This window comes from Stereum hirsutum (assembly GCF_000264905.1).
Source record: "Stereum hirsutum FP-91666 SS1 unplaced genomic scaffold STEHIscaffold_15, whole genome shotgun sequence".
NCBI lineage: Eukaryota > Fungi > Basidiomycota > Agaricomycetes > Russulales > Stereaceae > Stereum > Stereum hirsutum.
This window is the reverse complement of record NW_006763145.1, coordinates 566759-594200: the sequence shown is the minus strand read 5'-3', so window position 1 is coordinate 594200 and position 27442 is coordinate 566759. Positions and strand designations below refer to the sequence as shown.

Genomic DNA, 27442 nt, shown 5'->3' with positions numbered 1-27442 from the left:
GAGAGGAGCCTCTTCGATAGCGGCTTCTGAGTAGCCCAGTGGGCTACTCACTTCAGGTGTGTAGACAACTTTACAATCGCATCCGGCAGATACTGACCACGTCCTTCCTAATGGGATCGAATAAGGTGGCGATACCACAACGGCCTGGCAGCCCGTTATTAATTACCAGATCGGCCACCGGGGTAAGTCAATCGCCCTTTTTGTGGCCCCGCGAACTGACCAGCCAATGTCACTGAAATTATATATCTTGATACCAACTGTCTCTCCAGTTGAACATTTCTGAGCTTTCAAATTTGATTCGTGCACCTGTCGGTATCCTCGTAAGAGCGCTTGTCTCGTCCATGCGAGACAGAGGCCGCCTAACTTTGTCCATCTCCGTCCTCGTGGTCGGTCTTCTTGTCCCTTGCCTCGTGATCGCAAACCGATGGCTGGAGCAGCCAAGATCACTCCCTTGGCCAAGGATAGTCTGAGACTGCCGTACATGCATCTTGTGACAGGCGTCTTCTGATCGCCTCGGGCCCTTAAAGCTTATTCTCTGGCATTCATATATGTAGAGCGATGTTTGACCTCAACGCATGCTTGACGACTTTTCCCTCGTCTTCCTCGAACGACGCGTCATGACGCTTCGAATGCGTCTTGCGAGGTTTTTAGTGCTTTCTGGTCTTTTCTTTGGGTTTGCTAGCGCGGAATGGGTGGATCCTGCCGTTTTGGACGCGTGCCCGGGTTATAGTGCCACAAATATCTCCATCTCGGGAACGAAGTTGACAGCAGGGCTCGTTCTGGCTGGTACGGCTTGTAATGTCTTTGGAAATGATTCACAGACATTGAGTTTGGAGGTCACATATGAGACGAGTTCGTCGTTTCAATTTATTTTCTTCGTGGAGCAGTTTGGCTGACTTGTTGTTATTTATAGCGTCTCGCATTCATGTTAAGATCACCGACCCGAACACCGTTCGCTACGAGGTTCCCGAATCCGTCCTTCCTCGCCCTTCAGCCAACGACTCCGTCTCGCTCTCCGACGCTCAGATTAAGTTCAATTACACTGAGTCTCCATTTTCGTTCGCCATCTATCGCACAAGCACCGAAGAGGTTTTGTTCTCTACGGCTTCTCATCCCATCATCTTCGAGCCACAATACCTCCGGCTGAAAACCTCCCTCCCACTTTCCGCAAACATCTATGGTCTAGGCGAACATACTGATTCATTCCGTCTCGACCCCACCAACACGACGCGTACATTCTGGTCGCGCGATGCGTATGGTGTTCCAACAGACACGAATCTCTATGGCAATCATCCCATCTACTTCGAACACCGTACCACGGGAACGCACGGCGTCTTCCTCCTGAATTCGAACGGCATGGACATCAAGATCGTGGAAGATGAGGACAGTGGGTCGTTAGAATATAACGTGATCGGAGGAGTGTTGGATTTGTACTTCTTGGCGGGGAGTGAAAGCGATCCAACGGAGGTGGCGAGGCAGTATGCGGAGGTTGTGGGGACGCCGGCGGAAGTGCCGTATTGGAGCTTTGGGCTGCATCAGTGTCGGTTTGGGTATCAGAGTGAGTACAGTGTTGCCGGATCGTTGATCTCAACTATGTTTCGAGGGGCTAACATATGTGGCGTGCAGACTTCGTGGATGTGGCGGATGTGATTACGAACTATTCGGCAGCTGGGATCCCTCTGGAGACGATGTGGACCGACATTGGTGAGTGTTTTCTCGCTGCATGTCCGTCCCGTCTATTCAAGTTGATGAACCATTCCAGACTATATGTATAAGCGCCGTATCTTCACGAACGACCCGGACTACTTCCCTACTGACAAAATGCGAGAGATTATTTCTTACCTGCATGACCACGACCAAAAATTCAGTGAGCTTCCGGCCTTTCCATTCGTCTTTTCTTCTTGTTTACGATACGTTCTTTCCCCGCAGTCTTGATGACAGACCCGGCCGTCGGATATCTACCTGGCGATGACTATGGACCATACGATCGTGGCACGGAGATGGATGTGTGGATCAAGGCGCCGAATGGAAGTGCGAGCTTGGGACTTGTATGGCCTGGTGTGACTGTATATCCTGGTTAGTATTCGCCCAACCTTCTTTCGCGATATATGCCTAACGAACGACGAAATTCAAGACTGGTTCCACCCGAATATTTCTGAGTAAGGGCCCCTTCATTTCTACCCTTGATGCCGTCCTCTGGGTAGATGTAGCTAATATACTGCACCCACCAGCTACTGGACGAATGAGTTCGCAATGTTTTACAATCCCGATACCGGTCTTGACATCGACGGAGCCTGGATAGACATGAATGAACCATCCAGTGTGAGTCCCTTCCTCCTTTAAACGGTATTGTTCTGTCTCAAAACCAGAGAAGCTCACTGATTTGCCCATCATGATATAGTTCTGCACCTACCCATGCGACGACCCCTTCGAACAGGCCCGCGAACAAGACCTTCCCCCAAACCGCACAACCGCCGCTCCAGACCCCAGTACTCCTATCTTTGACGACTACACTAGCAATGTGACGCTAAAGAGACGAGACTTTCCGATCCCGAGCCATGACGGCGAGGACGTGTTGATTCCTCCCTACGCGATTGACAATGCTGCGGTGACGTTGAGCAACAAGACCGGTTATGTGGGTGTATTTTGGTCTCATAAGTGCGATACTAGGTATTGATTCGTGTCGGCGTAGACTGATGCGAGCCATGCGAATGGGCTGCTTGAGTATGATACACGTGAGCAGAACTATCGACCATTTTGCGATATAATGCTAACGGAATGTTTCTTCGCCTAGACAACATCTACGGAACGATGATGTCCACGGCCACTCACGAAGCCATGCTCGCGCGCCGACCCGGCCTTCGTACTCTCGTTATCACTCGCTCAACTTTCGCAGGTGCTGGGACGAAGGTTGGGAAATGGCTGGGGGATAATTTCAGTGATTGGGATCATTATAGGAATTCGATTGCTGGGATGTGAGTCGGTTCTTGTCATCCCCAAAGACATGAAGTGAGAGTTATTGACAACACTCGTATGATGCAGTCTTGGATTTGCGAGTGTGTATCAGATTCCGGAAGTTGGAGCTGATGTTTGTGGTTATGGTAAGTTGTCTTTCCAGCAGTAATTTGCGAGGGAGGGCGGACTGACGGTCGCCTCATAACTAACTTATAGCGGAGAATACTACGGAGACACTCTGTGCACGATGGGCCACACTCGGCGGGTTCTATCCGTTTTTCCGAAACGTAGGTCAACCAGATGACACAAATAATATGGATACTGAACTTACATTCCCCGCAGCACAACGCAGACACATCAATCAGTCAGGAGTTCTACCGTTGGCCTCTGACGACCGCTGCGGCGAAGAACGTTCTCGACATACGGTTCGTCCCACTGAACTTCGTCGTTGCCCATCATGCTCACTCACAAGCGCCCAGCTACCGCCTTCTGGACTACATCTACACCGCGATGCACACCGCCTCTGTCGTCGGAACCCCTATTCTCCACCCCCTCTTCTTCAAATACCCGTCCGACTCTTCCACATACCCTATCGACCTCCAATTCTTCTTCGGCGACTCCCTCCTCGTCTCTCCTGTAACCGAAGAGAACTCGACCTCCGTAACCATCTACCTCCCCTCCGATACCTTCTACAACTTCACGACCTTCGAACCCATCGTCGGCAATGCTTCAAACATAACACTCACCGACATCGGATTCGACCAGATTCCTGTGTTCATCAAGGGTGGTGCGATTTTGCCATTGAGGGAAATGTCAGCGATGTTGACGAGTGAAGTGAGAGCGATCGATTTCGAGTTTGTCGTAGCGCCGAGTACGACGACTTCAGCGGGGAATAGGACGGCGGTGGGAAGTCTATACGTCGACGATGGGGAGAGTATCAGCCCGAACGCGACGACGACGGTGAATATGACGTATGGAAATAATAAGCTCAGCGTCGTGGGCGACTTCGGGTACGATGTCGGGGTCAAGGTCGCGAGGGTACTCGTGCTCGGGGTGGAAGCGAAGCCGGGGACTGTGTCGGTTGCGTTGAGTGGAGGAAGCTCAAATACGACGGAGTGGAGTTGGGATAAGGATAAGATGGTGCTGAATGTTACTCTTGGTTTCGCGTTAGACACAGGCTTCGAGGTGGAGTTCGACTAATAATCCGTAGTTTCTCGGGCTTCGAACATTTTTTTTATCCGTGTAGCCGTTGTAAGTAGTAGGGCTTGCACGGACTTGCACGGATGGCCCATGAAACGAGGACCTTCCCATATACGTATAGCCGTAGCGCGAACGTCGGCAGCTTCGCAGACGGGGCGACGCTTGATTTTGAGGTGCGCACAACATAAATGATGTCATGATTCGAAGTCCGCTTCGGGGAAGCGCCCTCAACGCTCGTCGCCACATTTGGACCGCCATTGTTTCTGTTCCCTCCCACGACCTTCTTGGTTTTCTCCCTTCCCTTCTCCCCGCCTGCTTCGCCCCCACGCTCTTTCGAGCACTCTCGCTCTCTTTTTTTAGGTATGTGTCGCCTGGTGGCTGTTTGTCTATCTGTGTCGCACCCCTGGGCCAAGGCTTTTTGGTCCTCAGCCACCATGAACTCAGAGCTGGTTCAGGTGTTCCGGGATTCTAGCGACTATTTGCCAGGCGTAGGTTCGCAAGGGGATCTTAACTATCAGAGCGGTGTTGGCGTATGCTCGGGGACTGTTACAGCGGTGAGCACGCGTGCTATAGAGAGTGTAATTTTTGCATCTCTTGTCGTCGCTCTGCTGGTGTGGCACCGCTTCTCAGTTCTGCGTGGCGGCAACGCAACACGTGAACGTTCCAATAGGGGCTGCTCGGCTGGTTCGAACTTCGAGAGGTTGTTTGAATGTGTATTCACCATGGCAGTCTCGTGGATGCATATGGCCTGCGTCTTCCTCTTTCAGCCTTTGCTCCACTACGCCAGCGCTGCTTCTGCACGAGGCTATAAACATCTATATTTAGCTAGATGGCGACTTCCAATCCTGATGGTAGCCTGCTCCGACGAGAGCGAGAGGCCATACCGGCACGCGTAGCTCATTTCCTAGAGGTGCTGCACAGAGATTTCTCCGTCATGAAGCTCTATCGAAGAGTCGTGGAAACTCACGCCCCTTCTTTCAGTCACTCATTTAAAACCTCACGACTAGCGTCGCTAGTCATTACTGCCGCATCGCGCAGCACCCACCACTCGTTCCTGTCACATAGAACCGCCGGCACGCAACCACAATGCGTCTCCCAATCTTTCCCCGTCAACGGCTCAACAGTCACGTTACCAACACCGCCGACCTCACAGCACGCGACGTCGCCCAGTCCGTCGCTGTCGCTGCCATCCCGCTCACCGTCCTCCAAACGACCACAACGCCCAACGGGTTCACTTCCCCCGCCCGTGGCTGGAACTCCTTCGGTAACCAAGCCATCAATCCCGCTTTCACCCTCAATCAAGCCAACGTCACAGCCCAATGCGACGTCCTTTCCTCCACACTCGCCTCGGGGAACTATACCTACTGTGGCCTTGATTCAAATTGGAGTGTAGGCAGCAACGGAGACGACAATGGGAGGATAATACCCGACGGAGAGTTATTCCCTGATTTGGTGGGGTTGGCGGACCATCTACATTCGAATGGACTCGAGCTGGGGGTTTATGTGGTTCCGGGGGCGTTTGTGAATGACGAGAACAAGACGATTCTGGGGACGGATGGGATCACGATTGGAAGTGTGTGTTTTGGAGGGAATGGATTGAGTAGGTGTGATTTTGATTATGGGATGGATGGCGTCCAGGAGTGGCATAACTCTGTCATCGACCTCTTCTCATCATGGTAAGAGACTCTAGCACACGTACAGTTCTTGAACCTGACCTTCTCGACGATTTGGCACACAGGGGCGTCGACTTCATCAAGCTGGACTACGTCACTCCAGGATCGCCTTACAACAACGTCGGCCTCTCTGCCAACACCTCCGGCTCCGCCATAGCCTACCATAACGCTATCACCCGCCCCGACCGTCCCAACCCTCGTCCCATGCGCCTCGACCTTTCCTGGAAGCTCTCCCTCAATGAATCCTTCTACGACATCTGGGCCAGCACATCTGATTCCCTTCGCACCGATACCGACATCAACAACTACGGAATGGACCCACCTCAGCCCTTTATCGCTTGGGCCACCGTACAACGGGCAATCGAGAGGTACCGAAACTACGTTTCCACGATCGTCAGGAGGAACCCCCAAAACACCGGAGGAACGGAGACGTTGACTATCTACCCTGATTTAGACTCGGCGTATGTGGGGAATGCGCAGTGGTTGACGGGAGTGACGGACGAGCAGAGGAGGAGTATCATGTCGCATTGGATCGGGGCGGCTTCGAACTTGATTATTGGATCGGATTTGACGCAGTTGGATGGGCTGGGGATTGGGCTGTTGACGGATAAGGACGCGATGGGCGTTGCGGAATTTACGGCTCACTACCCTATGCAACCGAGAAATCCTGGCACCGGACTCGATAGTTCGCAACAACTGCAGGCTTGGATCGCGGGGCCTGCGACTGGGCCTTCGGGAGCTTCAGACGGGACGCAATGGGCACAAGGAGATGCGGTGGTGCTATTAACGAATTATGGACCGGACGAAGGACAGGGGAATTTCAATACGACGTTGGGCGGCGAGCAGTATGTTGCTGCTGCTTTTGCGGATTTGGGAATCAGTGGGAGTTTCCAGATTATGGATGTGTGGAACAAGACGACGTGGGGGCCGGAGTCGCTGGGTGTGAACGCGACGCTTGGGGAGGGAGAGAGTAGGTTGTTATGGTTGAGAAAAGTGGGTTCGTGAAGGGGTTCGAGGTATGCTCTGATTCTCCTTTGTGTTGCGTTTGGGGATTCGTGATTCGCGGATGAAGTGGTTTTGAGGATCGTTTTGAGGTTGTGTGGATCGATGGCTGACTCTGATACTTATATCCAGTTGGCCGTCGAAGCGTTTCGTTCTTCTCCTCTTTCTCGTCGCTCTCGTCGTGCCTCGTCTCGTGACCTCCGTTCGTCCCATATCTCGATTCCGCATCGCAAAGTTATCATTCATGTTCTCGTCTCCGTTCTCCACGGCTCGTCCCCCTATCAAGACTGCTTGATCCATACTATGCCCCTAGGCTCACTCACTCACTTACACATTCACTCGTTCTCTTCATGATACAGAATCTTCGATATCCCCGCCCACCCATCCCGTTTGCATCACTGTAACATACACTCATTGCCGCATATTTCCTCATCTTCATCTTTCACTTCTTTCGCATCCGTGTCCTCTTCACCGTGCCACGCCCGTTCACACACGGACTCGTGTAACATACATATCTCTCGCTCTTGCACTCTCACGTCTCTACTGCCCATAATCGCTCTCGCTCTCACTCCAGTCGCTCGTTTGCCAATACTCGCTCCTTCATCCGCTCATTTCATCTTCCTCGTCGTAGTATCCTCGCTATCCCTTAGAACGTACCACCCTTCTGCATCATTCCATCGTGTAACTTACACATTCACCTCGCATATACTTAGACCGTAATATGGATTTATACCCTGACAGGAGGACGGCAGCAAGCGCGAGAAGTGGACTCGATCGGACCTGTCAAGAATCGACTCTATCGATACTGACTTCGATGATGTAGATAACTTACTCCAGTAGTACTATACCTTACATCGCATTTCAGAATAAATATAGAGATACACACATATGCTATGGACGAGTGACTGAGTGAGGGGTTGTTTGATGTAATGGAGCAGGGTCAAATAAGTCAAGTGTGATGATACATAAACGTGATGAGTGTGTGGGTATGCATTGTACGACGTGAGTGAGTGAATGAGTGGGCGAGCTAGTGATGTCTACGTAAATATGCGTGCGAGAGCGTTAAATTCGTTCAGGATGATACAGATGTGGTTGATGGATGGGTTTGCCTATACAGTAAAAATATTGCGTGGAGAAGAACGGGAATAACTTAAACAAGAGAAACATTGATCAGGAGGATGGCGGCCATGGTGGGGCTCAGGAAGGACACAAAATAGGAACAGGGATAGGGAGAGCAGTTTCCGCAACGTCGACGTCGAGGGGACTTGGTTCGAGCCCGTCGGCAGGCGCTACCTGGGCCACCGCCACAGCCCGCATTGCGTTTACCAGGACAGGGAGCGCCCCCTCCACCTCCTCCGCCTTCACCTCCACAGCTTCGACGAGCTTCTCCCCCCTCTCCTTCTCCAGACCCTTTCCGATATCATCACCCTCATCCGCGCTCACAGACCCGACACATGTACCTTGTGACGCGGCCGGGGATGACGCTGCCGAATGGACTGTTCCCGAGGACGAGGAGGACACTGAATCTGAGCTCGAGGGTTCTCCCACCGACGCTCCTTTACAAGCGGGTGCCTCCGCCTCTACCTCCACCTCTGCGTCTCCGACCGTCTTCTTCGGCTCCGATACCTCCTCTCGTGACGCCACACTCACCACTTCCACCTTCGCACCGCAATCCTTTTCGCCCGCCTCTACCTCTCCGGTTTCCTTTTCGTTCTCATCCTCATTATCGTCCGCGTTGATCCCCCGTCCATCCACACGGTAACCAAACACGCTCATCGCTCTCCTCACATCTTCCCTATCCTCATCCTCGCCCTCGGACCCCCAGATCTCCTCATCGCTCATCCAGAAACCCTCCCTCCCTCCCTCTCCCATTCCCTCCACCGTATCGATTATCTCCCTCAAGCTCGGCCTCTCTTCAGGGATCGGGTTGAGAATGCGCCGGAGGAGGAGATTGGCAGAGTGGGAGATGGGGAGTGTTTGTGTGAGGAAGTGGGGGTTGGTTAGGAAGGAGGTGTAGCAGGGGTCTGGTTCGATTTTGGGGAGTTGGGGGTGGGGATGAGGGTTGGTGGATTGTGGTCGTTTTGAGGGTGGGGATGGGGAGGAGGGTGGTGAGGTCGTGGAAGAAGATGAAGGAGCGGGTTGTGGTGGCGGTGACATTGAGTGAGCGGGAGGGGGAGAAGAAGTCGAGGTGGCGGAAGGATCGGCGACGGCGATACGCCAGGGGCGGCGAAGACTGATTAGATTTACTAAGAGGATTCCTAAGGACCACACGTCGGATTGGGGAGTGGAATAAGGTTTGGGATCTCCTGAGGAGGCGAGACATTCTGAGACGTGAAAAGAGGAGGTAAGCACCGGCGGCCGTACGAGCAACGGAGGGAAGAGGGTAGTTGACGAAAGCCTGATAGAGGAAGCAAAGGAATAGAGGGATGGAGGCAGAAGGACTCACCTGGCGAGATGTACGGTAATGTTCCCACTCTGAAATTCGTACTCCACTCTTTCCGTGTCGCCATCCCGAAATCCGCCAACCAGACCCTTCCTACACTCCCATCCCCCTTACCCTCCTTACCCTCCTCTCCTTCGCCACCCTCGCCACCTAACCACTCAACCAAAATATTCTGCGGCTTAATATCCCTATGATACACGCCCCTCTCATGACAATGTTCCACCGCTTTCACGATCCTGATGAATACGGACTTGAGGAGCGCGTCATTGCGGAAGAAGAGGCGATGTTTGGACCCGGAGAGGGTGAGGAGGTCATATGGGCCGCAATAATTTAGGAGGATGAAAGTGTAAGATCCGGAGAGGGTGCGGAGATCGTGTGTGGAGTGAAGTTGGACGATGTCTGGACTTTCTTCTCCGTGCGGCTGGCCGTCATTTCCTCCTGAGGCCGTGCCAGACGACGTCGAAACAATTCCATGATGCAAAACCTCCATCCTCTGCGCATATCCCCTCACAGTCCCAGGCTTGCCTTTGAGCATACATTTCACAGCATATTCGGAGCCGGTGGACGTGTCGATACCGTGATAGACGACGGCGGTGGTCCCGTATCCTAGTGGTCTGGTGAGTTGTACGGATCCAGCGATGGTGGTTCCTGTAAAGTCGGGGAGGTAGTTACGCGCGGGGATGGGTGCCATGATTATTGAATTATATAAAAGGGGTAATTGCTGTGGTGTGCAAAAGACGCTATAGAATGAAAGATGTTGTATGAGTGCAGATATTAGGGTCCGAGACGAGACCTGATGGCCTTATATACGCGTCGACGGATGTGTCGCGTTCAGCGCGGAGGCAGCAAGGCCGCGTCGAAGAAAAGCATGCCGCTTCTCTTCCAGGCAAATTCAATCGCCAATCAGCGCGCAGCGGAAGCAAGGTGAGACACTGTGTACATACGTGTCCGCAAAAAAATTAGCTAAGGAGGTAAGACAGGGTAAAACATTCGGCGTGCAAAACATACCGGTTCAGGCGAGGTTCGCACCTCTTTTGGACTATGGTGGAGTCCTGCTGAGGTACAAAGAACAAACCGCGGGAATAAATTATTGTTATTTGAGTAAGTGTCTCTCCAAGGGGCGGTTGTTGCAATGCGGACGAGGCGTGGCAAGAGATACACAGCACATCGAGGTTCGGAAGGACTTCGAATCACGGTATTGTGTCGTTCGTTGGGCGTTCAAAGACCAGATATCGGTCCTCGGACGAACGTGGGCTTCAAACAAGCTTCAAGAGAGTATACTTAGATAGACGAACATATATTTTGTGACCATCGAGAGCAAGAAGCCTAAGATCGGAATACATTCTTGTGAAACAAGACTGATAGGCGTGGTGAAGGCGTGTAAAAACGGGTAACTTAAAGAGTCCGCGTCGTAGTCTCGGCTTTCGGAGATTGAATTTACTACGCCACGCTGTATATCGTAGTGTGGCCACAGACCCTGCGCATAACCTGTGCTCCTTCCGACGACGATCATCATATCCAACTCTGTTCGACCTCTTCCGCGTCCCTCCATGGCCGGTATCTTAACTGCACATTCGGTCCATTACTTTCCACTACGCTGGGAATACCTCCAAGAAAAAAACATTGAGGGTCAAATCCGTCCGAGCTGGCCACCTCTAGGTGCAGAGTCGAGGATATATACAGGAGGGAAGCGTGGAGTACTTATATACGGGGATGCGATCGCCCATGTAAAGAAGTGACACGCTCCTTACCTCGAAAGGTGTGAACTTGGCCGATATATTTACGTCCTTCCGCATGTCCTTGCGGTGGTGGATGACGGCATGCATCTTGCCAGGGCCGCTTTGACCTATCGAAATGCTATTCTTCCTTTGGGCCCGACACTATCAGACTGCTGACCTCAAAGTATATTGATATCTATTTCGCCAGGCCACCGACAGCCAAGGCACCCATGATGTGTTGGCATTCGAAGATACGGCGAAGGGGATTGAGGAACCTGGGGTGGAACAGCATCTGGGGAAGATTGTGGCGAATGTGGTTGACTGACGATGTGGAATGGATTAGGTAGGAAAGTTTGATTATCTGTTTCAGGTATGCTAGATAATTCTGGCAAGACTGTGGCGTGAGTATAAAAGAACGAGACCCAGAATGGTGGATCGACTTACAAAAGAATGCCTGCACTACTCATCTGAATATCGCATGCGAGTCATTCTCGTCCCGTCATCGTGTACATCCAACCTCCTCGTCACTAATCTCAATCTATCCATATTATCATACAGATCCGGGAACCTTTCCTCCTTCTCCTCAGGATGTGCAAACTCGAGCTTATCCCACAACACGTCCTTGGGCTTCCCAGGCAACTCCGCATCCCTATAATTTTGCAAGGCCAGCACCAGACCGTCATAGTGTTGATACGTTTCGGGTGTCGCGATTTCGTCCGGCATGCCGGTTCTGCGATGACAATGAAGTGTCAACGCCATTGGATGCAGGGGATTCTGCTCGATCATATGTCTCCTCCTTCTTCCAGAAACGCCCTTCGTCCCGCGCCCCATTGCCTTCGTCATCCCCTGGATCAAAACCACCACACCCGCGTCCATAGCCCCAACGACATGCGTAAGCTGAGGTAACAACTGACATATAGCGATCCAGGTCTTCATTGCATGACTCGTGTCCAGTCTTGCCCAGTGTACGTCCAAACAGAGCGCCGTCATCGGATCTAGGGGAAGCATATTGAGCACCTTGATAATGATGGAGCGTACGTCGCGACCCCGGATCGATTTCGTGGTAAGAGCAAAGAGTGGGCCATCTGCTATGGAACGCGGTAGGGGGATTCCTTCACAGTGCTGGGCAGTGTCTGCGACGATGTTCAGGTATGAGGGAGTGGCGCCCGCGATGGCGAGGGAGCGAAGAGGCTGGACGCCCTGTCTGTGTAGGAGGCGGCGCAGTGGGACGAGGAAGTCGCGGATGTCAAGGCCGGTAAGGTCATCGGGGATATCGAAGCTCATCTTTGTCGTTGTTGGAAAGGCGAGGATTTTGAGGAGGACGGTGAGGTAGCGAATACCGCCACTGACGTCGATATGCTCCAGATGGGATAGCATGACAGGATCTCCGACAGTGAGGGCGTTGGACGCTCTGTCGTTCTCACGCCAAAACGAAGAGAGTTCGAGCCGCTCAAGACGAGGCGAACGAGCGAGGATATCGATCACGTTTTTGAATGATGGAAGGAATGCGACGTCCTGGCCTTTGTGGTTTCGCAATCGAAGAGAGTACAGGTTTGAGAGGAGATCGTGGGCAGTAAACCTGACGTTGTGTAGTTCGAGTCGTCGGACGTGAGGAAGATTGAGCGTCATGAACCGGTGTGGAGCAAGCGAACTCCGGTCGTCATCGTCTGAAAAACGGCGAATCTGAAGTTCGGACAGCATCGGAAGGTCTCCGACCAATCCCAGAGCCGTCTGTAGATCATCGTAGTTGCCAGTAAGGTTCAAAGATTTGACACGATGGCCATGACCAGCCAAAACGATGGCAAGGTCTGATAAAGCACTGGTATGTCCTCCTAAAAGCCTGAACTCGCACGTCAGAGCAGCTCCTGCGGACCGCTGCAATCGCTGCTCGAGTGTGAGACCATTTCGACCGAATAGAGACATCTCAGAGGTGACAAAGGACCATAGTTTTGTGTGGGCCATAAGGATGTCGCGCCATCTTCGACAGACGAGCATGAGGTCTTTCCATTGACGGAGTGGCCAGTGCTCGACCACGGTCCCAAACTCGAGGAAAATCATAGACAGGACTTCGTCGGGAAATCTTGAGATGGACGCGGCATCGTTACGCAGGGTCTTCAGATGGATGAGCCTTTGCGAAAGCTTGGAGATTTCGGTCTCGTACGCCTTCCTTTCGACTCGACCTGTCCTATTGACCTCAATAATTCAGTCTGAGTGTAAGTATCACGGGTACATAGACTAACATTCGAGGTACCATCGAAGATTGCACCCTCATGTTGGGTGATATACCAAGATAGGTGACCGGCGGGTGAGAAGACCTGTTCCAAATATGTCGGTAAGTGCTGCTGGGCGGACTTACGAGGAGGCGAGGCGGTCACTCACACAACACTTCAGAGACCAAGGACCGCGCGTAAATTTGTTCCAGCCTACTCACAACTGATATACGATGCCGTGTCTTGAATAGTTCACTACCAAGTAGTCACGTTCTCTAACACTGAGCTGATAAAATATTAGACGCCGCGATAGTTGGGGGCCGCGAGCCTGAGGGTCTGAGAAGTAGATCAAAGCATAGCTCATCACTCACATTTGTAGGACTCCTTCTCTGCCTTGAAACGGGGAAGATAAGCTTGGGCCTGTGCGTGACTATTAGAAGCCCTGTGGAAGTTTTGCTTCTGGTGAGTGGCGAGGAGTGGCGACTGTCGGAATCTCGGACAAAGCGGACGCCAAGAGCCTTAGAAATCAACAAGGACAAACAAACACCCAAATCCATTTTCAACAATAATGGACCTTGTATGGCAGCATAGGCTTGTACCGTCACTTCTCTTCTCAACGAGCTCAGATGCGCGCCTACCAGTACACCCTATGTGGCCTTATGTGGCTCGAAATCTTTGGTTCCTTTTTACACTCCGATGATGGACAGAGTATGGAAAGCGATGGGTCAACTCCACAGTGCGTTCGGTGCTCAGGATTAGGTCGCTGTTATGAACATGTCTCAGGTGTAGGCTTTCAGTCATACGTTTTATCGCCGATGCATCTCTCTTGCGGTTCTAGTTGGAATCGGACTTTGTAAAGCTTTGGTAAGGGGGTGGTAAGTAGGAGCATCGGCGGTAACTAGACTCCATGGTCGAAGGTTGAGGCGCGAAAATCCAGAGCGCCAACACAATCTAGGAAAGGATAGTTTCCTTAGAATGCTAGTAAGCTGATTTATACTTACAGAGTTCAAAGTGGGGTATACTCCCGTCGGCATACTGGCTGACGCAGTAAACTGACCTTTCAAAGTGAGGCCATTCAGTGAGTCCCGACGGTATACTGCCTAACGAACTTTAAACTATCCTCCTATCGTTAGCTGCCAGTCGATGGAGTACCGAATATATAACCATCCTGTAGATTGTCTTCTTCCAATACCATTGTATTCAGAATTCGTCCAACGCGACTTCATCGACAAAACTCAACCATGTCTCCTGAAAATCATCCTTTCAACACTGCCTACACCCTCCCCCATGTCGGCGCCGGACTTGCCTCTGTTACTAAACGCACCTCTCCCATTACCTCACCCAAAGCACATGAAATTCTCGTCAAGATCCATGCCGCCTCTCTCAACTATCGCGACTTTGCGATGATATCTGCTTTTTATCCTATTTCTCCTCCTGACAATGTGGTGTTGGGGAGCGATATGGCTGGAGAAGTTGTGGAAGTGGGAGAGGGCGTCAGTGCGGAAGAGTTCAAAGTTGGGGATAGGGTCACTGCGAACTTTAACCAAGTTCATCTCTTCGGGACGGAGTATGGACCTAGTGAGTTGTTCTTCCTCCTCCTAGAAGGCCACGTATCCGTCCTGTCGATTCCAACATTTATCAAAGTTTCAATCACATCAACGACTCAATTATAGCCATCTACTTACTTATCTTCTCATAGACCTCACCGCACACGTCCTAGGTCAAGAGGTGGACGGCGTATTGCAGGAGTACCGTGTCTTCAAGGCCGACGCTCTCCTTCACATTCCGAAGCATTTGAGCTACGAAGAAGCGGCTTGTTATCCTTGTGCTGGTGTCACGGCTTGGAACGCGTTGTATGGTGGGACTCCGCTTAAACCTGGACAAACGGTGCTCTTTCAGGGGACGGGAGGCGTGTCGATGGCTGGATTGGTGTTTGCTGTTAGAGCTGGTGCAAAAGTGAGCAACACAAGTTTATCTTCTTGTTTCCTTTATGTTCCTATACAAGATTATGATGGAATCTGCATACGGTAGACGATCATCACGTCCGGTTCGGATGAGAAACTTACGGTGAGCTTTGCACGTTCTTCCTTCTTGATACGACCGCTAACTTGTCGTTTTGCCACGATTCGTCAAGATCGCCAAGAAACTCGGGGCAACGCACACTATCAACTACAAGACTCATCCGCACTGGGACAAAGTCGTCCTCGAAGTCAGTATTCACTCGCTTTCTGCCGTGTATCCGCCGACGAAAACCAACTGCCCCCATGCGTCATAGCTTACAAACGGCGTCGGTGCGCATCACATCTTTGACAACGTAGGCGTCGAGGAAATAGAGAAATGTTTCAACTGCGCCGCGTACAGTGGCAACATCCAGTGTATCGGTTTTCTGGGCGATCAAACGAAACCGGGTCCGAATGTATTGATGCACGCTCTGTTGAAGAACCTCACGATACGGTACGTGAACCCGCTCATTCTTCTATACTTTCGGACGTTTCGCTCTAGGCTGCTCATTTGCGAATTAACACCCTGCCATGGCTATAGTGGAGTGTATGTCGGCTCGCAGCAGCTCCATATGGAAATGCTTCAGTTTGTTGAGACGAATGGGCTGAGGCCTCATATCGATCGCGTGTTCGCGTTTGAGGATGCGATGAAGGCTCTCGAGTATCTTGGTTTGGGACGACACATTGGGAAGGTCGTCGTGAAAGTGTCTACTTAAACTGTAGCACGGTTGGTGGTGTTATACGGTCCGCAGGTGACGAAAGCAATGATCTTTTTGAAGCCCGTAGATGGGCTAGGTAATAATACACGGCGGGCAGTGTGCGCACAATGGCGAAGGAAGATACTCCCGTTTAAGCAAACTCAAAGTGTCGTGGACCTCGTATGGCTCGAAGTGAATACACGTGATCTGGATGGACAGGGTATGTACATGAATGGACGAACTCTTCGGCTCCAGTCTCCCCTACTCAGGTGTCGGTGTCGTGCGAAACATGTCGAAGATGACTCGGGTTTACGACTCAAGGGGTACGTCGTTACGTCCGAATCTTCAAGTTCCTCGCTGAAACCGATATTTTCTCCCATCGGCGATAGCGAGAATCTGTTCAGGTCTCCGTAGCCTTTTGTGCACGCTCTTGGTAGTTGTTTCGTGGGCCTGAAATGTGGGCGCCTCGACGGGACTAGCTAATGTTTGCTGTCATGGCATTGATTGCTCTTCCGATCCTCTGTGCGCTAGATCCTCAGGCATATAACTTGGGGCTTCTAGATCATCTTCGCTCAAACCGATCCAGCACCATGTCCTCTCAGACTCCTCCATCAAACACAGCTTTCATCCTCCCCCATGCGGGTGGCGGCCTCCACACCATCTCCAAACGCACGACATCCATACCCTCTCCGAGAGCGCATGAAGTCCTCATCAAAATCAACGCAGTCTCTCTCAACTACCGCGACTTCGCCATGAGCGCAGCCTTTTACCCCGTCTCTCGTTCGCCCAATCGAGTTTTAGGGAGCGACATGGCTGGTGAGGTTGTGGAGGTGGGAGAGGGCGTGGGGGCGGAGGAGTTCAAGAAGGGGGATAGGGTTACCGCGAACTTCAGCCAATCTCATATCTTCGGGACACGCACTGGACAAAGTTAGTCTTCCTTTCGTTCATCCTGTTTCTGTCCGGACGTTCGCTGAATGTGACATCTCGTCTTCTGATATTTTAGGACAGGATTTAGGAGAAGGCTTGGACGGTGTTCTGCAGGAGTACCGCGTCTTCAAGAGCGATGGCCTCCTCCATGTCCCGAAACATTTGAGCTACGAAGAAGCTGCTTGTTGGCCCTGTGCTGGTGTTACGGCGTGGAATGCGTTATACAACGGAAACCCTCTTGTGCCTGGACAGACCGTACTGTTCCAGGGCACCGGAGGCGTGTCGATGGCAGGTTTGTTATTCGCAGTTAGGGCCGGTGCGAAGGTCAGTGTTTCGCGGTTAAATTTCTCCTCTTCATTTGTTTCAGTGATTGGGATGCAGAAATTGATGTGGGTAGTTTTGGTAGACAATCATCACGTCCGGCTCAGATGAAAAGCTTGCGGTGAGCTTTATTGGCTGATGTTGCACCGACGCAATCCTGAACGTGACTTCGCGCTCCTTTGATTGCACCTGTCTAGATTGCCAAGAAACTCGGGGCTACGCACACGATTAACTATAAGACGAACCCCGACTGGGATAAGGTCGTACTCGCAGTCAGTGTTCACTCGTTCGACCCTTTTCACCATTCGTTTCTAGAGTTCTAATACTAACCACCCTGACATCCCATACATAGCTCACGGAAGGTGTCGGCGCTCATCATATTTTCGATAATGTAGGCGTTGAGCAGATTGAGAAATGCTTCAATTGCGCAGCATATGGTGGTAACATCCACTGCATCGGCTTTTTGGGAGATCAACAGAAACCAGGCCCAAACGTCTTGATGCATGTGCTCTTGAAGAACCTGACTATACGGTATGTCCAATCGCCGCTCCACACTGCTATCACACTCGCTCACAAGCCGACACGCCTTGAATTATGCAGTGGAGTTGACGTGGGATCCAAGCAGCTTCATACAGATATGCTTCGTTTTATCGAAACGAATGAGTTGAAGCCGCATATCGATCGTGTGTTCGCGTTTGAAGATACAGTGAAGGCTATCGAGTATCTCGGCTCTGGTCAGCACGTTGGGAAAGTCGTTGTCAAAATCTCTGTCTAATGGGGGTATGGAGCACAGCCTTTATTCTCTATGAGTGTCCGGCGCGAGCGATGTAGCAATGTCGGGGACGGCGGGGGGAAGGAGCTCAATGAAAACATCGAGGTACGCCTGTGTGCCGAAGACTTTTGGCACTGGGGTGTTATCAGGAGCGTCCTTGATGTGTGATCGTTGCAACGCGGAGCAGACAAAGAGCAGACATAAGGAACGTGGGGCTGCTGAAGGCAGAAGCATAAACCAACTTCGCGAAGGTGGCGGTAAGGGATCCTCGTTTTCTTCGTGATTTGAAGGCTGCCACCATGTCGTTCGCCCTGAACCTGGGTCATGAACTGATACTAAATCTGTGGGCATTCCTCTTACTAGAAGCAATCATCCCACGGGTTTTCCAGCACGCTTGACTTTGGCTTCTGACCTTTCTACCTTCCATTCTTGGACACTTGGATGTACAATCGCCACCCGTAGACTGCAGCACACGTGTCCGCCTCAAGTTTCCCTCAAGGCCACGAAGGTGATACAGCTATCAAACCTTTTCCCAACGTCCTTCTCAACGCTTCATCTTCCATACAAGTATCTCCTTGTGTGAGTCTCGAGTCATCACCTCGGAATAGATTCATCATAGCGCGCTCATTTTCACTCTCCTCGTTATTCAGGAGTTCAAGGCGACCGCCGTTATTCTCCGAGTCATTTCCTGCATCTTCCACATACAGTGCGCCTGGCCGCATATTCACTATCCTGATTGTCCAGCTAATCGATCGTATATCTCAGCCATGTCCACAAACCCGGTTATTACCCTCGAGGCAAACAGCCTCTACATCGCGACTTCCCAAATATTTGGCGAGCTCGGGAAATTTCATTGGATTCTCTATCTAACGGATGCGGCTGGGGTTGCCACCGAACTCCAATGGATGACCCTTGAGGCAAACCATCCCAGTGGAAAGTGGGAGGGGGTCGTCATCGAGACCGTCAACGAGACGACGACATATCTGAAGAACTATGCAGTCGTCTTCGCGTACATGAAAGTCAAAGGTTTCACCTCTCCCGGTCTGGAGGCATTCAAGAAGGTTGCTCTCGAAGCTTTTCCGGAGGACAAACGACTTGGTTACGCCACTCTGCAAGAAAACCGTGCGGCGGGATTGACTTGCAGGACGTGGGTGCTTTACGTGATTTCTCACATTCAAGATGCGGGATGGCTTCAGCGAAAAGAGACGCCTCAATGGTTCGAAGAGACGGTGAAGAGCATCAGCGTCGGCCTTGAGCAGGAAGTCGAGCGTGGCGAGCTGAACGCGTCCCACGTCTTGGCCATCTGATAGGTGAGCATGGATTCTTTCTCATAGACAACCGCCCCAGCTCCAAATAATTTCGCTTTTCCTGAGAAGAATATGAAAATGTTATACATAGACTTCAACCACGCTTGACCTCAGGTAGTTGTGTCGTTGCTTCACTATCCCGCACTCGCGAAACGCCATTCCATCAGTGATCTTTTCTGCGCCTGTCACATGATTCTGAACTACAATAGATCACTTTATGCCACATCCAATCGTCGATCATTCATCGCCACCTCTGCTCCTTTCATGAATCTGACATCTTCTTCTCTTCTCCCGATTTTGGATGATAATGTATTGCCGAAACGACGTCGCCACTGAGGTTCATACAATGAATTCTGATATCGTCCAGCAGCATCGTCTGTGACCTCACATGCGTGAACTCAAGCCTCTTCCAGATGCTCTTCATCTTCGCCCGAGTCTATGTTTTGATAGTCTGTAAGGTGTTGAGGTAACTGAAGCACAAGGCTCGACACATCCAACAACACCTCCTTGATCAGCCGCCTACACGCTCTTCGTTCCATGCTTCATTGTGGCCAATAGTCTCGTATCGTGAGTATTATTCCTCCATTTAGGCCGATCGTGACTTTCTCGAGTTGTGGAACAAGCTTGCGACCAGATCGAGGACAAATATGGGACGCGCCACACGTACACGACTATTTTCTGCGGACGTTCTGAGTACCCAAGACCGACTATGCAGATCCAAAATCGAAACTTTCTGATGAGCAAAACGCTCTCGTGAGTTGCAGGAAAAGGATGCGATGACAGTTCGCATGTTATCTTAGAGGGCATAGTTGGAGAATAAGTACATACACGTGAACGGAACTTGAAAGCAGGGATGAAAGCAGGGAAGAGAGCATAAAAGACCGTGTCAAAAAAGCTCGTTCAAAGAACTAGTAACAAACTCGACCGAAGAAGGAACCGCCAATGAAACAAAGACACCACCGAGGTTTCGAACCCTCACCCACCAACGCATTGTGATGTCCGCACATATAGATCACATCCAGAAATCAAACGATCCTGATAAACTGACGCATACCGTAAGTCGGGCAGAAAATGAGAGCAAAACGAGAATATATCCACGCGCCTAAACGACGTGGTATTGAATCAACTTGCACGACGCGTCAAACGCCTCTTCCGTCTCCTGCGGAAACTTCACCTTCCTCCACAGATCACAGTAGTCTCTGGGATTTCCCCAGCAGAAGTTACGAAGCGTATGCAACTGCCAGTGGAGGGGCAGCCACCCAGAATCCTCCCAATCAATAATTCCGCTCAGCCTGCCATCCACGATCAGGATGTTGTGTGGCCGGAGATCGCCAGCGACCCAAGCGACGCGGTCGGATGTGACAGCCTGGACCAGGTCGGGATGTTTCGAAGTGAGCACGTCTCCAGACCACGGAGGATCGCCGGGGACCCTGAAGTGCCCGGTGATCCGTACGTAGCAGTCGAGGATGGAGGGACAGGGCCCGTAATGTGTGTCTTTGAAATTCGACCCATCCGGCAGACCGTGTCCGCTGGCACTGAGCATGACTTTGCCGGAGTCGCAAGGTGGTTGTCGGAGGGTCCAGAGCTTTTGGAGTACAGCGAGGATATCGTCGACGATATTTTGAAAATCTTCGATGGCTATCGTGTCATCCATGAGCAGGTGGCGTAGATGTACTCCAGGAAGACGCGTCATGATCGTGTACGTTTCTTCCCCGAGATGAATTGTGTCGAACAGACGCGGTATAGGGAGATCGAGCCCTGTAGAGTTGAGAAAAGCAAGAGCATCTGCTTCCGTGGACACAGATCGTGCGGTGCGCTTCATGACAAGAGGAATGCCGAATTTGAATCGGCGGACACTGCTTGGCTCTGGTGAAGAGAGTAGACAGTAAATAGAGAATTTGAGGCGTTGAAACGGAGACTCGAGCCAGGAAGACATCGGGAGATATGTGGTTGGGAGGGGGCGCAGAACGAACGCAAAGCTGTGACAGTCTTGAACGTTGAACCCTTTATATTCTGGTGAATCTGAAATCTGGGTTCTTCTACGTCACGTGTTGAGACCGTGCCACCGGACACGAGTGGCGACGCTGGTCGACGGTCGACCGACTCTATCAACATTATTTCATTGTTTCATCCAGCCTCATCAACAGATAAGGTCTAATATATTACTTCATGCCTCATCCCAAGTTCGGTCATTCAACGCCACCTCAGCTCCGTTCACAAATCTGACTCCTTCTTTCCTCCCGGTTTTGGATGATAATCTAGTTCCGAAACGACGTCGCCAAGATTCGTCCAATGAATTATAAGGTCGTTCACCATCGTCTGCGACCTCAGATTCGTGAACTCAAGCCTTTTCCAGAGATTGCCCTTCACCTTCGCCCTAGTCTCCATGTTCTGATAGTCCGTAAGGTGCTGAAGTAGCGCCGAATATATCTGCTGGGTATCGTCTCGCTCGCAGCATTGAAGCACAAGGCTCGACGGATCCAACGGCACCTCCCTGATCAGTCGCCTCTGCCTACGCCCAGACACGCCCTTCGTTCCACTCTCCATCCCGGCCAATAACCCCTGCAACATGAGCACCATTCCCCCGTTGAGACCGATCCTTCTCGAGCTGCGGAACGAGCTGCCCAATAGTCGTCCACGTCTTCAAGGAGCAATTTTTCTCGTCTCGAAGTGTAAGCGCGTTCAGGCTAAGCTTGACGGACGGCTGGAGTGGGAGCGTGTGGATGAACTTCTTGATCATAGAGCGCATGTCACGGTGGCGACGAGGTCGCGTGATGATCGAAAGATGGGCCTTGTCGGGATCTGTGATACCCATCATGGGATTGAGGCCCGGACAAGTACTGGTTGTGTGGGCTGAAAGGCGGAGAAAGTTGTTGGGGTTGCCTTCAATACAGAGAGAACGGAAAATGGGCACTCCAGGTCGATGTAGAAAACGATGAAGTGGTACGAGGAGAGATTAGAGAGCGTGAAATCGTCCAAAATCGAAACTCAAAAGCCGAGACTGGAACGGTTGATGCTCCAAACTCAGTGGTGAGCGCTCGTGCCGGTGGAGCGAAACTCGATTGAGTTTCGCTCTAATCTCCGAGTTTAGATTCTCGCCGATTTCACGGTCTCTATTTGATGGAGGCGCCATCGTGGGTTTCGTGAGGAAAGAAGCAGAGTGAGGTGTGTGGCGGAAGAGCGAGGGATTTGAAGAGGACGACAAGGTACGCAGCACCACCGCCGACATCGAGACAATCCAAGTGTGACAGAGTAATGGCGTCGGTAGTAATCGGCACAGTGCTGAGTTCATCCGCGTCCTCACGCCAGTAGTTAAAGAGTTGCAGATGTCTCATTCGAGGAGATCGGGATATGATGGACAACACATCTTGGAACGACGGTAGTGGTTCGGTGATTCGACCCTTTACGTTGCGGAGTTCGAGATATGTCAAGTCCGCGAGAAGGTGCCAAGAAGGTGGTGCGAGAGCGCGCACGAGAATGAGAGATCGAATATGTGGCGCATTCAACTGCATGAACCCGGCAGGTATTGTGTACTGAGGCCCTGCCTCTTCCTCAAAGGCCGGCGGTCTGATCTCAAGATCTCGAAGGATGGGCAGGTCTCCGATACCCTCGAGCGCTTGAGTAAGATGACTTTCGTTTCCGATGATAGTTAATGAGCGGACTCGATGGTTCTGCGTGGTTAGCACGGTGGCCAAATTCGGGAGAGCTGTATTGTCGCCATTAATGTTGAGATTGAACCTGCATGTCAAAGGTAGACGCGCTGATAGCTGAAGCCTTTGAGAAAAAGGGAGTGCTGGCTTTCGATCCAGCATCCAGCGAGGACGGTCTGGAGTAATATACGACCACAGGCGGGCGTCGGCTAGGCAGATTCGGCGCCAGCGTTTACAGACGCGCATCAACCTTGTCCATCGGCCCGACGTGCCTCTTTCAACAACGGTCGCATATTGAAGGAATATATGAGACAGTATTTCGTCCGTAAGGGTCGATATGGGTGTGATTTCATTGCAGGCGGATTGTAATGTTGTGAGGAGCGCAGCGACTTTGGCAATTTCCTGATCGACGTGCTGCCGGAATTTGTCACGAGCTCTGCTGTAGTTCATTAGCACCAGAAAAAATGATGATAGGTAAGAGGAATACTGTGAAGCTCACTCTTGAGTAGGAATGTCTCGCGCCGAGGCCATATCGTCGAAGTTATACGCCATACAAAACGTAAGAGGGAGACTTTGACAGTACCTACAAAGACCAATTCGTCGATTGATAACGCTGTCAGCGCATGTAGAAACTGCCTGTATGGAACGTTGGAAGACTCACAGCTCAAATACAATGGCGAGGAGAGATGGACGGCGATGTTGTGGTGGGACCCAAAGTGGATGAAAAGATGAGTGCTTCAAACTTGAACAAATGATCGAGCCGTAACTTCGGGTCCGCCGTGGCCACTGTGGCACCTTTCTGTAGAATTCACCCTCTGTGGCGGTTAAGACTGCCCCGCTGATCTCGTGAAAAATGCAGCAAGGGACGGTCAATTTTGAGGGAATTTGTATGTATACGGAGAGTACAAGGGGTGTACCAAGTTGTAGATCAAGTAATTGAGTCAACATGATAGCCATGTACAAACGATAGACATTAAGTACTTCGAAGCTGCTACTAAGTAATAGATAAAGTCTGTTCATACAAGGAATTCCTCACAGCAGCGTTCCTTAGCAAGGGGTCTCACTGATAACGGTACGTTAACGTTCCTGTTAGCTCCTTCAGCCGCGGCAAAACATCCTTCACTGTGTCAAAGATCCGCTGACTCCTGAAAGGCTCAAATTCTATCCTCTCCCAAATCTTACCCTTTGGCTTGCCCACCGTCTCCATGTCGCGATATACCCTCAATAATTGAAGCAAGGCCTCGTACCTCGTTTGAGTGCTCGTCTGAATAGGGTTTCGCAATATTGCTGCAAGCAAAAGCATAGAAGGGTTCAAGGGGATTGTCTTCGCAATCCTTCGCCTCCTCCGTCCGCTGATTCCCTTGGTGCCATCTTGCATTGCGTCCAAGAGGCCGCGCAGCATAAAGACCATCGCATCGGAGACCATTATATGGACTGTCTTCAGCTGCGGCAGGACTCGACCGATCGTCTTCCACAATTCCACCGAATATGCATCGCGGCTCTTGACGACACGAGCGTTGAGCGTGACACCGAAGTCGGATGATGTTGGAAGAGGAAGCATATGGATGAGCTTGGTAATGACGGAGCGCACTTGGCGAATGGACCGAGGACATGTATTTATCTTTAGATGCGCACGCTCGTTTGAATTTTCAGATCCTGGACAGAAGTCACCGGTGTGCGCATTGAGGCCAAACCGGGGTGATGAAACCCAGTTGATACAGACTGAGTGGAATACGGGAGCACCAGGGCTGTGAAGAAGGCGCCGAAGGGGGACGATGAATTTCCGGATGCGTAGCGCGTCCTGAGCGTCGTTGAGAGAGAACTCTAGAGAGGCCGTCGGGGGTATGACTACGGAATTGAGGAGTGCGGTAAGGTAGTCCGTTCCGGCGGTAAGCTGTAGTTGGTCGAGATGTGGGAGGGGGATTGGGGCGTCGGTGACTAGTGCGTTTGCGTCTCCTTCGTTCTCCTGCCAGTACCGATCGAGCTCAAGGGTTATGAGACGCGGCGAGCGAGAAAGAAGCGAGAGGACGTCGATGAAAGAAGGCATGCTTGGAGCGGTTCGACTTTCCTTATTGACGAGGGTCAGCGAGGTTAGATTCGAAAATATATTGATCATATTCGGGTCTGCGAACTGTATAGCGTGGAGCCGAAGAGAGTGAAGGTGTGGTGCATTGTGTTCCAAGAAGGCTTGGTTGATGGTGAAATTGGTAGGTTGTGGTCCCCAATCAAGCATTATCCAGTCGCGCAAATACTCCACGGAGAGATCACGCAACATGGGAAGATCTCCAATGGAGCTAACAGCCTTTTGAAGAGGTCCGTAGCTTCCGCTGACTGATAGTGAACGTATACGGTCTCCATGTCCGGTGACTATAGCCGCGATATCGTCTACTGAGTGATCAGTTACTGTGAATTGGCAAACTAGAGGGATGCTGCCGGCACGCTTGATCCTCTCCTCGATAGTGAGGGCTCCAGGTTCGACTGCCTTCCGTGGACGAATCCTGGGAACGGGGCCGGGGTCGGGCACGATATAAGACCACAACTTGGCGTGGGTCAAACAGACCTTGTGCCAACGGCGACAGACGACCATCAATTTAGTCCAGCGTCCAGTGGCAGTAGATTCAACGATGGTGCCGTAGTATAGGAAGATTATGGAGAGAATTTCGTCGGGGAGCATAGAGATGGGCGCGATCGTGTTGCGCATGGCTCGGAGAGCGAGGAGCCTCTCGATCGTTTTCTCGATCCCTTCATCACAGGCTGCTCGTATCGAGTCCTGGGATCTAAGTAGTCGATTCAAATATCGGTGTTCAGCACAAGGAAGAAAGTATGTGACCGGCGCTCAAGCACATACCCATTACTACGAATATCAATACTACAGGGGTTCATGTCGGACAGAGTATCAGAAACGCCCTGGGAGCCCTGCATGAGCGATAATAGGAGAATTATGTGAACTGTTCAACGCACCAAACGTAGATCAAGGAGAGCACAGTGACACAGACTCAACTCCTGTAAATAGCCGTGATTTGGCCGCCTTTTCGATGATATACCAACAGCCATGCCGTACCCTGATCAGCACGTTTGCAACATAAGAAATTGAACAAACACACAAACAAGCTGATTTCGAAGTCTGCCAAACTATAGTGAGCAAGCAGTTTCGTGTGACGTTGTCGAAGTGAAGAGGCAGCTTAGTAGCCACCTCAGGCCTCAGGGGCGAAATCCTCGGCTGATGTAATTGTGTGGCACGGACGTTGACGCCACAGTCCACTGCGTCAAGACCAAGACATCATGCAAAACATCATTGTGGAAAACCTTGTCGTAGATTCTTCTTTTTTTTGCATATGTTCAGTATTCAACGGCGAGAGCAATATCCTTCATAATATATAATATGATTAAAGCAAACAGCCTCGAAAGAACTACGATAAGATCGAACTTGACGTCACGTAGTCACTCCTTCTCGCACAATCCTGACAATCCGCGGACCAAGCGAACATACGAAGGAAAGAGGAAGAAGGAAATCGAGAAAAGCGGGTTGTGACAAGCACCTTGCGAAGGAACGAGCATCAGAAGGCTAGACGACGTAGGAGCGAAGCAATTTACACGACGCCTCGAATGCCTCTTCCGTCTCCTTTGAAAATTTCACCTTCCTCCACAGGTTACAGAAGGACAGCGGATTACCCATACACGGGTTCCGGAGCGCGTGCAACTGCCAGTGAAGAGGCAACCACCCCGAATCCTGCCAATCGATGATGCCGCTCAGTCTGCCGTCCAAGATCAGGATGTTATGTGGCCGGAGATCACCAGCGACCCAAGCGATCCGGTCGGATGTAACGGCTTTGATCAACTCGGGCTGTCTCGCAGAGAGCAGCTCTGCAGACCACATAGGATCACCGGGCTGCTTGAGGTGATGCGTGAGTGGTACGTAGCAGTCGAGGATGGAGGGACAAGGCCCGGCATGTGTATCTTTGTCATTCGACCCATCCGGCAGACCGTGGCCACTTGCACTGAGCATGACTTTGCCGGAGTCGCAAGGTGGTTGTTGGAGGGTCCAGAGCTGGTGGAGTACGGCGAGGATATCGTCGATGATCTTTTGAAGGTCTTCCACGGCTAACGATTTCTATATGAGCAGACTGCGTAGATGTACGCCAGGAAGACGCGTCATGATCGTGTACGTATATCCGTCGAGACGAACGGTGTCGACCAAACGAGGTATGGGGAGGTCGAGCCCCGTTGAGTTGAGGAAAGCGAGGGCATCTGCTTCGGTGGACACAAGTCGTGGAGTACGCTTTATGACAAGAGGAACACCGAATTTGAATCGGCGGATACTGCCGGGTTCTGCTGAAGAGAGAAGGCAGTATAGGAAAAGCTTGAGGCGTTGAAAGGGAGGCTCGAGCCAGAATGACATTGAAAGCTTGGAAGTAAGTTATTCAAGGGGGGCCGCGAACTTCGACGTGGAGTCGTAGCGAGGATCCTGAACCTAGCTGAAAAAAAACATTTAGTTTTTTTCGAAGGATGAATGATCTGAGAAATGCATACAGTCAATGAGTCAAGCTCTATCTAGAAAGTGAGCTC

General features: G+C 51.4%; 10 protein-coding genes across 10 annotated transcripts; 4 read left to right on the top strand and 6 right to left on the bottom strand.

The window, feature by feature from the left end:
* The first annotated feature begins 588 nt into the window (after window positions 1-588).
* On the top strand, window positions 589-7565 carry STEHIDRAFT_124507 (alpha-glucosidase). Its single transcript, XM_007308435.1, has 16 exons — window positions 589-852; window positions 914-1558; window positions 1627-1704; window positions 1763-1867; window positions 1930-2076; window positions 2135-2159; window positions 2232-2322; window positions 2402-2635; window positions 2693-2735; window positions 2795-2975; window positions 3043-3101; window positions 3172-3242; window positions 3298-3380; window positions 3435-4328; window positions 5137-5831; window positions 5894-7565. Exons 1-14 carry the CDS (start codon window positions 618-620, stop codon window positions 4153-4155), a joined length of 2718 nt encoding a protein of 905 aa, XP_007308497.1. The 5' UTR covers window positions 589-617; the 3' UTR covers window positions 4156-4328; window positions 5137-5831; window positions 5894-7565.
* Window positions 7566-7756: 191 nt separating this feature from the next.
* On the bottom strand, window positions 7757-10622 carry STEHIDRAFT_141679 (kinase-like protein). Its single transcript, XM_007308434.1, has 3 exons — window positions 10282-10622; window positions 9277-10205; window positions 7757-9154 (listed from the first exon to the last, which is right to left on the bottom strand). The coding sequence occupies exons 2-3, from the start codon at window positions 9962-9964 to the stop codon at window positions 8028-8030; spliced, it is 1815 nt and encodes a 604-aa protein (XP_007308496.1). The 5' UTR covers window positions 9965-10205; window positions 10282-10622; the 3' UTR covers window positions 7757-8027.
* Window positions 10623-11306: 684 nt separating this feature from the next.
* STEHIDRAFT_171301 (uncharacterized protein) lies at window positions 11307-13263 on the bottom strand (the record flags this gene model as incomplete). The annotated part of the gene is made up of 3 exons (XM_007308433.1): window positions 11307-11376; window positions 11436-13176; window positions 13232-13263. The coding sequence occupies 2 exons, from the start codon at window positions 13261-13263 to the stop codon at window positions 11451-11453; spliced, it is 1758 nt and encodes a 585-aa protein (XP_007308495.1). The 3' UTR covers window positions 11307-11376; window positions 11436-11450.
* Window positions 13264-13994: 731 nt separating this feature from the next.
* Window positions 13995-14396, bottom strand: STEHIDRAFT_133980 (uncharacterized protein; the record flags this gene model as incomplete). The annotated part of the gene is made up of 3 exons (XM_007308432.1): window positions 13995-14060; window positions 14101-14258; window positions 14354-14396. The coding sequence occupies 3 exons, from the start codon at window positions 14394-14396 to the stop codon at window positions 13995-13997; spliced, it is 267 nt and encodes an 88-aa protein (XP_007308494.1).
* A 46-nt stretch (window positions 14397-14442) lies between these two features.
* STEHIDRAFT_171300 (NAD-P-binding protein) lies at window positions 14443-15917 on the top strand (the record flags this gene model as incomplete). Its single annotated transcript, XM_007308431.1, has 6 exons — window positions 14443-14779; window positions 14901-15157; window positions 15233-15268; window positions 15336-15410; window positions 15477-15655; window positions 15743-15917. The coding sequence occupies 6 exons, from the start codon at window positions 14443-14445 to the stop codon at window positions 15915-15917; spliced, it is 1059 nt and encodes a 352-aa protein (XP_007308493.1).
* A 572-nt stretch (window positions 15918-16489) lies between these two features.
* Window positions 16490-17922, top strand: STEHIDRAFT_171299 (NAD-P-binding protein; the record flags this gene model as incomplete). Its single annotated transcript, XM_007308430.1, has 6 exons — window positions 16490-16826; window positions 16903-17150; window positions 17233-17268; window positions 17345-17419; window positions 17500-17678; window positions 17748-17922. The coding sequence occupies 6 exons, from the start codon at window positions 16490-16492 to the stop codon at window positions 17920-17922; spliced, it is 1050 nt and encodes a 349-aa protein (XP_007308492.1).
* A 764-nt stretch (window positions 17923-18686) lies between these two features.
* On the top strand, window positions 18687-19551 carry STEHIDRAFT_171298 (uncharacterized protein; the record flags this gene model as incomplete). Its single annotated transcript, XM_007308429.1, has 2 exons — window positions 18687-19229; window positions 19318-19551. One exon carries the CDS (start codon window positions 18687-18689, stop codon window positions 19224-19226), a length of 540 nt encoding a protein of 179 aa, XP_007308491.1. The 3' UTR covers window positions 19227-19229; window positions 19318-19551.
* A 490-nt stretch (window positions 19552-20041) lies between these two features.
* STEHIDRAFT_171297 (kinase-like protein) lies at window positions 20042-21162 on the bottom strand (the record flags this gene model as incomplete). Its single annotated transcript, XM_007308428.1, has 1 exon — window positions 20042-21162. The coding sequence occupies one exon, from the start codon at window positions 21160-21162 to the stop codon at window positions 20329-20331; it is 834 nt and encodes a 277-aa protein (XP_007308490.1). The 3' UTR covers window positions 20042-20328.
* A 4175-nt stretch (window positions 21163-25337) lies between these two features.
* Window positions 25338-25622, bottom strand: STEHIDRAFT_31631 (uncharacterized protein; the record flags this gene model as incomplete). Its single annotated transcript, XM_007308237.1, has 1 exon — window positions 25338-25622. A coding segment is annotated over one exon (285 nt), but the record flags the coding sequence as incomplete, so codon positions are not given.
* An 819-nt stretch (window positions 25623-26441) lies between these two features.
* Window positions 26442-27293, bottom strand: STEHIDRAFT_171296 (uncharacterized protein; the record flags this gene model as incomplete). The annotated part of the gene is made up of 2 exons (XM_007308427.1): window positions 27063-27293; window positions 26442-26987 (listed from the first exon to the last, which is right to left on the bottom strand). Exons 1-2 carry the CDS (start codon window positions 27273-27275, stop codon window positions 26442-26444), a joined length of 759 nt encoding a protein of 252 aa, XP_007308489.1. The 5' UTR covers window positions 27276-27293.
* Window positions 27294-27442: the final 149 nt, after the last annotated feature.

Excerpts from the sequence above, each read along its gene's own strand:
- STEHIDRAFT_141679 (XM_007308434.1), bottom strand. The coding sequence starts at position 9,964 with ATGGCACCCATCCCCGCGCGTAACTACCTCCCCGACTTTACAGGAACC. Across the intron at positions 9,155-9,276 it reads ATTACCGTACATCTCGCCAG|AATGTCTCGCCTCCTCAGGA; the intron begins GTGAGTCCTTCT and ends TTCACGTCTCAG.
- STEHIDRAFT_124507 (XM_007308435.1), top strand. The coding sequence starts at position 618 with ATGACGCTTCGAATGCGTCTTGCGAGGTTTTTAGTGCTTTCTGGTCTT. Across the intron at positions 1,705-1,762 it reads GACGATGTGGACCGACATTG|ACTATATGTATAAGCGCCGT; the intron begins GTGAGTGTTTTC and ends GAACCATTCCAG. Across the intron at positions 1,868-1,929 it reads TGACCACGACCAAAAATTCA|TCTTGATGACAGACCCGGCC; the intron begins GTGAGCTTCCGG and ends CTTTCCCCGCAG.